An 8,538-nucleotide genomic window follows, 5' to 3' on the forward strand; every position below is an offset into this window, starting at 1 on the left:
CCGGGGGCGGGGGCTCGGCTCCGCGCGGCTCGCCCCGCTCGGCCCGGCGCCATGAGCGGCGGCGGCGGAGGGGGCTCGGCGCCCAGTCGCTTCGCCGACTACTTTGTCATCTGCGGGCTGGACACGGAGACCGGGCTGGAGCCGGACGAGCTGTCGGGTGAGTGCTCGCCGAGCCCGGGCCGGGGCCCGGGGCCCCGCTTTGTCCGGGGTGTCGGGCGAGGGGACGGGACGCGGGGTCCGCGGCCTGCCGCCCCCTGAGCGCTGGGCACGGCGATCTGCGGAGACGCCGGCGCTGTGTGCGCCCCGGAGGTGGAGTGGCTTAGCCCAGGGAGAAGGGGAGCTTGCGACCCAGCACCCTTTTGGGAGGGAAGAAGTAAGCCCACTTCCTAGTGAGAGTTAGACTCACCCAGACTTTTCCAAAGAGCAAAACAAAAAGTTGGTGAGTTTATCTGGCCTCTTCCCAAGAAGCCGGTGAGACCAGTTCCTCAAAACCGTTATAACTCGCTCCCGAGCAGGCCTGGCCCAGAGCTCTTCCTCCACAGCTCTGCCCCTCTGGAAGGGACGTGAAGTAACAAATTGAAGTTGGGTTACACCGAGAAGGGCTTTTTCCCTTTGCTCTAGAAAAGAACTTGTGCTCAGAGCCATGCCTTTTTGTGAGTTATGTCCTTTACCAGGCGAGGGTCACTTGTGAGTAAAAGGGTGACCTCCCAGTTGGACAGATTGCGCTGTGTTGTGATGCCTCTCTAGTTATCTTTCAAAGGGGAATTTTTGGGGAAGTGACAGTGAGGCCCTGCGATTTGGCACCCGTTGCTTGAAAGTGTAAGAATTCTAAAATCCCCGGTGAATTCCTGCGCACCCGCATTGGAGTTGGAACAGTTTTGAAAAGTTTTTGAGTGGCCAGTAACCAGGTTTCAGTGGGTGGAGTCTTGTTGTGTGAGACTTTAAAGTTATGTCATGCTGATTTGATGAGGGAAACTCCTTTCCCCTTTTCTGTCACGATGTGGTCACTGATGAAAATGACCATCCTGTTGACTAATTTTACGGTGTTTAGGAGGTAATAGGATAGTTTTGCAAAAAAAAATTTTTTTTTTGGTCATCAGAAAAATTTCATTTTTTTCTCTTTTCTTTTCTTTCTTTCTTTCTTTCTTTCTTTCTTTCTTTCTTTCTTTCTTCCTTCCTTTCTCTTTCTTTGTGTGTGTGTGTGTGTGTGTTTTGAGACAGGTGTTTCTGTGTAGTCCTGGCTGTCCTGGAACTCACTCTGTAGACTAGGCTGGCCTCAAACTCAAAGAGTGCTAGGATTAAAGGCTTGAGCCAGAACTGCCCAGCAAATTCCAGTGTTTCTTAGGAAAAAAAATTAAGTGCACACTTCAGATGACAAAAATGGATTTAAAAGACAAAAATTGTATTTTAAAAATAAAATAAACTGATACCTTACAAAAAATCATGAAGTAGTAATGGATACTGTTTGCTAAGCCTTCAGTTGGGGTAGTGTTAGTATTCCAAGCTTACCTTTTTATGTCGTCTGATTCTTACTGTACAGACAGATGCTGTCATCTGTTTCATATGCATTAACTTTAGGCTTTTGGATATTGTTGTTGGAATTCAGTTCTAGGTATTGTTGCTGGAGAGGATCTGAGAGGGAAGCGAGGCCCGGAAGAGCTAATTCTAGCACTTGGGAGGCAGAGGCAGGAGGATTGCCACAATTTAAGGCCAGACAGAGCTTCATAGTGAGAGGCTGGCCACAAAGAAAGAAAAGCAAATTTAACAAGTTGAGAAGGGTTAAAAGTAACAGTTTTTCTGTTGAAAGAAGAAGCTCAATGGTAGACTAAACTTATTTTTTATGATGTGCTATTGAATGTCTATTAAACTGTGTAGGTGTTTGGTTTTAGAAAGTAAAGGTAGCGTTAAGAGTGGGTTAAGCCTGTGAGATCCCTGCACTTGTGAGGTGGAAGCTGGAGGATCTGGAGTTCAAGGTCATTGTCAGCTTTTAACAAAAAGAAAGGAAAGGAAAGGAAAGGAAAGGAAAAGAAAGAAAGAAAGAAAGAAAGAAAGAAAGAAAGAAAGAAAGAAAGAAAGAAAGAAAGAAAGGAAAAGAAAGAAAAATAAGGAGGGTTCGGGTTAGAATGTGACTTGTCCTGTTTTGCTATTGGCTACATTTGTGCCTGGGGCAAATTAGATCACTAACACTGTAACTGAAAAAGGCTGAACTGGTAGACCCTGGAATCTTAAAAAAGCATTCAGTCTTTCCTAAAAATGAAACGTTATTCTCTTTTTATGAATATCTGTTAATTGTCTGGCTTCTCAGCAAGCTAAAATTATATCCCAATGTAAGCTTATTGGGAGAATAAAGAAAGGGGGATGAGTTGAGGAAATGTGTAAGATGGCCATTTTGCATATTTTAAAATTTGGTTGCAGTAGTATAATGCTGGGACCATTTTTCCAATAGCTGGCTGGCTTTTGTTAGAAAAGACACTGATTGAGGGATTTTTTTTTTTTTTCCACCTTTTTCATTTCTGGTGGGTTGATTGGGGAATCTGGATGACCCAGGGGACTCTGAGTACAACAAAACAGAATACAAATAACTCTGTGCAGTTCATGCTGAGACTCTCTAGGGTGCATTTTCTTTCCTTAGCCTGCCTATTGCTCCCAAATTGGTGATGTCATAGTCCATGAAACTGTATGAAGTTAGAAATTGTGCTCAGATTCTCTGGTCAAGCACCGAGAGGAACCTGTGTTCTTTTCTCCAACCAAGTGAAGTTGTAATTTCTCTGGCAATTCCTGAATACTCAAACAAACAAAACAAAACACGCTCTATTCAGAAAAAGCAAGTAAAGATGCTTAGACAGGCCTGTATGGTGGTATACATTTATAATCTTAGCACTGGGGACAGTCTAGCTGCAGGAGAGTTAGAAGTTTAAGGTTATCCTGTCTACTTAGCTACTTTGAGTCCATCCTGGGCTACACGAGAGCTCAGTCTCAAGCAAAAACAAACAGAAAACACAGTAAGAAATATTTCTGAGTAATTTCATGCTCTGGAAGGTAGAGACAGGTGAGTGTGATTTGCAGCCTGGCTTCATAGTGAAAGTAAAAAATTAAAATTAGGGAAGAACATAAAAATCTTTCACAGTCTTTGCTATGCTGACACAGTCAAGAATCATAGAAGTCTAGAGATGCAGTAAATAGTTGTTCTAGCCCAAGAGGTAAGTGTGGACTGAAAGAAAAGATCAGCTAATAGTCACATTAAAAGAAAGGCACCACATTGTAAGAATACACTGAAATAATACCTAACTGTCATCTTTTGAAGAGTGAGTCTGTCTAGAATATATGGAGCAGGGGACTGGTCAGGTCATAAGCCTTAGATGAGCCAAGAAGTAAGATCAGAGTAGTTTTTCCTTTTGAAGATGAGGTCTTGCCATATAGGCCAGGCTGACCTTTGTCCTCCCCCCATCCCCATGTAGGTAGCTTAGGCTAGCCTTCTTTATATATACAATTTATTTATTTATTTTATGTACATTGGCATTTTGCCTGCATGTATATCTGTGTGAGGGTGTCAGATCCTTGAGTTATAGACAGGTGTGAGCTGCCATGTGGGTGCTGGGAATTGAGCCCTGGGTCCTCTAGAATGACAGCCAGTGCTCTTGACTGTTGAGCCATCTCTCCAGCTCCAGCTTAGGCTATCCTTAAACTAGGATTTATATGTGTGCCACTGCACCCGGATAAAATTGGAACTCTAAGACCATGGAATGTTAGACTGGGAAGTGTACTTAGAGATCATATAACCTGATTTTATAGACGAGAAACGGAGGCCCAGAGAAAGGTAGAGTATTTATGTCCCATGCCACATTTCATTCTTCTTTTCTGCTACTTGAGTGATGATTTGTCTGCTTTGCAATAGTCTAATGGGTATGAGAGAAGTAAGATACTTGTATGATGGAACAGCAGCAGACATTTCATTCAGGCTTAGATTTCTATTTTTTTGTTTCCTAATTGAGATAGAGGCTCTTGTAGCTCAGGCTGACCTTGAAAAATTTGATCCTTCCGCCTCTACGTCTTGCCTCTACCTGCTTGAGTTAGATGTGCGCCACCATACATGGCTGTACTATTCTTTTTTTGTGGCTGATTAATAGTTTGTGACACAAAACATATTAGTTGATTAATATTTGAGTTGTTTCTACTTTTTAATTATTGTGAAAGATGATCTGAACATTTGCATACATGGTTTTTTGGTAGGCATATGGTTCACTTTCCCTTGGCTTACATATGTAGGAGTGAAATTGCTAGGACATATAATTACCCTACCAGTTAATACTTACACCAGTGTATATGTCTTCACAACAAGACAGTCTTTCTGTTTTGTTTTACTTTGTTTTGAGACAGAGTTTTTCTCTGTAGGACCATCTTGGGACTTAATATGTAGCCCAGGCTATCCTTGAATTTACAGTGATCCTCCTGCCTCGGCCTCCTGAGTGCTAGGATTACAGGTATGACCACCACATTGAGCCCCATTTTGGTTATAGCCATGCATCCTGGGTGATTCCTGACTGTTAAAAAAGGATGTGTTATTTAAAAGAAATAGACTGTCTCTCATAGAGATGAAGCTTGAGCTGAGTGGCAGACATGCTTGTAATCTCAGCATTGGAGGCAACTGCAGTACATCCCAAGTTCCAGCCCAGACTGAGCTATTTAGAGAGACTTGCCCCTTCCTTCCACCCACTACCGCAGAACCTTGATGAACTGGTTGGGGAGGTGAAGCAGTGGTAGATTGCCCACCTAGCATATATGAAATCCTGGGTTCAACCCCAGAAATACCGTCACGACAACAAAGAATATTTGATGAGAGAGTTTCTTCAAAGTGGGAGTTGATATGAGTGAAATGTATTTTGATCTTATACCAATCTGGTGGTTTCCAGGTCTTTAATAATCATTATCAGTGTCTCTGCCCTGAAGTCTAACATAGTAGCTGCAGGAAACTGCTCTCCTGAAGGCTTACTTCCAGCTCCTGACTGCCCAAAGTCAAGACTGCCGCAATAAGGGGATATTTCCCAAGTAAGGTCATGTGTTTCTTTTGTAAGGTAGAACAAGGAAGAAGTCTGGAGATGGCTAACCCTCAGGAAATACTAAAGAAGCAGCCCAAGGCAATTTTAAATATACACCAAATTTGTTTGCAGAGACTGACTCTGTAGAACACACGAGAGCCCTTGACTTGGTGAGGATCACTTGGAAAATGAGTGGTTTTTACTTTAGTGACTTTGGGACTCTACTCAGGAAGGAGCGCCTGAGTCAGTGTTCGGGGCTTAAATCACATTCTTACATGATCTACTCAGCCCTTCCTTCCTTCCTAGGTTAAAAATAGTTTCTTTGCCTAAGGTCTCCTTTGGTGTCATCCTTTTCCGGCCCATTTCCTATCAGAAACTTACTTTTTGGCTAAGCTGGCTAGAAGGTGTAGTTGGGCTTTGCTTAGCTTCTTGGCTGGTGCGGGTCCTGTAATTATTGTCAGGTGAGTGTAGAGATCACTGAGGAACTTACAGACACAGAAAGGACCTATCCTTTGTTTTAGATTCTTGCTGGTATGGAACATCGTGAAAGGCTTGCCGGTCAGAAGCTGGTAACTTCTTGTGGAATTCAGTGATAAAAGTTTATCATTACTAAACTTTCAGGTTGTCAGAGTTATTAAGCGAGGTAGGTATTAGTAGAATGTACATATTCCAGGTATTTTGTGATTATTTAACTTTTTAAATTGCATTTATTTTGTATGTGTATGGGTTATATGTGTCATAGCATGTATGTGGAAATCAGAAGATGACTTTTGGGAGTCGATTCTTTTACCGTATAGGTTCCAGGGCTCAAATTCAGTTCATCAGAGTTGACAGTTAAGCTCCTTTACAACTGGGCCAAACTATCTGGCTGGCCCAGTTGTTAACTTAATTTATTATTATTATTGTTACTATTGTTTTTATTGATAGGGTTTGCTATATAGACCTGGCTGGCCTAGAGCTGACTATGTAAAACAGGCTAGTTTTTGGTTTTTTGAGACAAGGTTTCTCTGTGTAGCCTTGGCTATTCTGGCCTCAAACTCACAGAGCCATGCCTGCCTCTTCCTCCCTGAATGCTGGGAATACAGACATGGACCACCACACTCAGCTTTCAACCTTATTGTTTTGCAGTGTACTTTTAAACCATTTAAATTTTTTTTCAGCTTCATTTGAAAGAAAATCTTCTCTTCAGTGTTACTAGCAAGTTAGAAAAGAATTGATAAGCCTTTTATCCCACCACTTGGGAGACTGAGGCAGGTGGATCTCTGAGTTTGAGGGCTGCCTGATCTACAGAGTGAGTTTCAGGACAGCCAGGGCTACACAGTGAAACCCTGTTTTTGAAACAAAACAATAACAACAAAAAGAATTGTTAGAATCTAGGTCTCTGCTGTCTCATTATTGATGTGACTTTTTAATCAAGGGAGCATTGACTAGTGACTTAGTCATTGGATCACAGAGTTTAGCATGCCATTCCACATGGGCTTTTGTGGTTTAGTCTCCATCCAGCTCATACCTGAGTAGAGGTGCAGTGTCAGGAGATCAGACAGGCTTGTTTCCTTATATACAATTAATAAGGCTGCTTGTTGGTTTTTCTTCTCTTTCCTCTCTTATCAGTTCTGGAAATCTTAGATCAAAAAGTGACTAGGTCTTTGGTTCTAAGAAGGCTAATGTTCTTTCCTTCCTGAGTCTCTGCTTTTAGCTTGTTTCAGACTTTGCATGTGGTTGGTTTTCTTTGAAGAAGAAAGAACAAGATTTGCATTTGCTAACCTCGGAAGTCCCTTGATGTATGTGGTGTAGTGTGTATTTCTCATCTTCTGTGTTGGTAGTCTGGGGCTTTCTTATGATTCCTATGGTCTTGTAATGAAATAATGTGGGAAATAACCAAGAAACTTTGAGGATTTTAAAGTCATGGAAATGGGAGAAAATGACTGAGGAATAATAATCCAGGCCAGGATTCATAAAATAGTAAGTAGCAAAATTCATCAATAGCAAATTCCGCTCACTTTTTTTTTTTTATTATTATAATACATTTGAGAAATGTCCAAAGAATTGATTGTATTGGGATGGAACAATGGCTCAGTGGTTAAGGGCACGGCTGCTCTTTCAGAGGAACTGTGTTCTATCCTCAGCACTCACATGGCAGCTTACAACCAGCTATAACTCCAGTCCCATGGGATCTGATGCTTTTGGCCTTTGAAGGCACTGCATAGACACACATGCACATAGAATTAGAAGAACAATAGCCATATGAATAATGACAAATATACTAGAGAAAGGAAATCAGCGAAACAGCCCTGTTCATAAAAACTATCAAAAAAAAATGTTTAGTTTTATTTATGGGTATGTGCCTGCTTCTCTGCCTGTATGTGTGCCTGTATGTCAAGTATATGTCCTGCCCCCTGAGGCCAGAAGAAGACATTAGATCCCCTGGAACTGGCCTGATAGGTAGTTGTGAGATGCCTAATGTAGGTGCTAGGAACTGAACCTAGTTCTTTGTGAGTGCTCTTAACCATTGGGCCATCTGTCAGGTCTTGAATTTTTTCCTTTCTTGAAATCAGAGTATCATCTCGGATGCTCTTTTGTTTCTCTGTTTTTGTAATAATTAAAAAACTTTGACATTATTATTTTATGTGTATGGATGTTCTGTCAGCATTTATGTACTATATGTGTGCTGGTGTTCTTGGAGACCAAAAGAAGGTTTTAGGCCCCCTAGAACTGGAGTTATAGATGGTTGTGAGCGCTGTGTAGGTACTGGGAATTGAATCTTCGTCCTCTGGAGGAGCAGCCATTGCTCTTAACCACCAAGCCATCTCTAGCCCTGTTTTTACAATTTGTAAATGTTGACTTTATAACATTGGTTTAGCCTAGTTTATAACATTGACTTTATAACATTGGTTTATAACATTGGTTTAGCCTAGTTATAGAGATAGGGATTAATTTTGTTATAAGCTGTTATTATTGAAAAAAAAACTTAGAAAATTTAATATTCAAGTGTTTTTTCCCCTTACTTTTTCTCCTTTTCATTTAACATGACCATTAAAAAATTTAAATTTTTTTTTCTGGGCCAATGAGATGGCTTAGCAAGTAAAGGTGCTTGCTGCCATGCCTGGTGTCAAGGGATCCACCCACATTGTGGAGGGAAAGAATTGATTCCCAAAAGTTAATTTGTTCTGTGACCCACACACACACAATAAATAAATGAAATTTATTTATTATTTATTTATTATTATTTTTTTTTTGAGACAAAGTTTCTCTGTGTAACAGCTTTTGCTGTCCTGGAACCTGCTTTGTAGACCAGGCTGGCCTCACAGAGATCCTCCTGCCTCTGCCTTCCAAGTGCTGGGATTGAAGGTGTGTGCTACGATGCCTGATCGCAATGAACTTTTTAAAGAAGTTTAATTTTTCCTGATCATAGCCAGGTGTGGTGTTGAAAAGCCAAAGCTATACAGACAAACCAAACACACACACACACACACACACACACACACACACACACACACACACA

The 8,538-nt window shown here is 41.4% G+C and overlaps 1 protein-coding gene across 3 annotated transcripts in view; it reads left to right on the plus strand.

Annotated features, from left to right (window-relative positions):
- Positions 1 to 18: 18 nt before the first annotated feature.
- Positions 19 to 8,538, plus strand: part of Dennd5a (DENN domain containing 5A) — a 69,153-nt gene continuing 60,633 nt past the window's right edge. For all 3 annotated transcript variants that reach the window (XM_055607435.1, XM_055607438.1, XM_055607439.1), the window contains exon 1: positions 19 to 157. In XM_055607435.1, the coding sequence (XP_055463410.1) occupies positions 52 to 157 (106 nt within the window). In that variant the 5' untranslated portion in view covers positions 19 to 51. The remainder of the gene's footprint in view (positions 158 to 8,538) is intronic.

Source organism: Psammomys obesus, unplaced genomic scaffold (assembly GCF_907164565.1).
Source record: "Psammomys obesus unplaced genomic scaffold, mPsaObe1.curated_primary_1811, whole genome shotgun sequence".
In the NCBI taxonomy this organism is placed as follows: domain Eukaryota; kingdom Metazoa; phylum Chordata; class Mammalia; order Rodentia; family Muridae; genus Psammomys; species Psammomys obesus.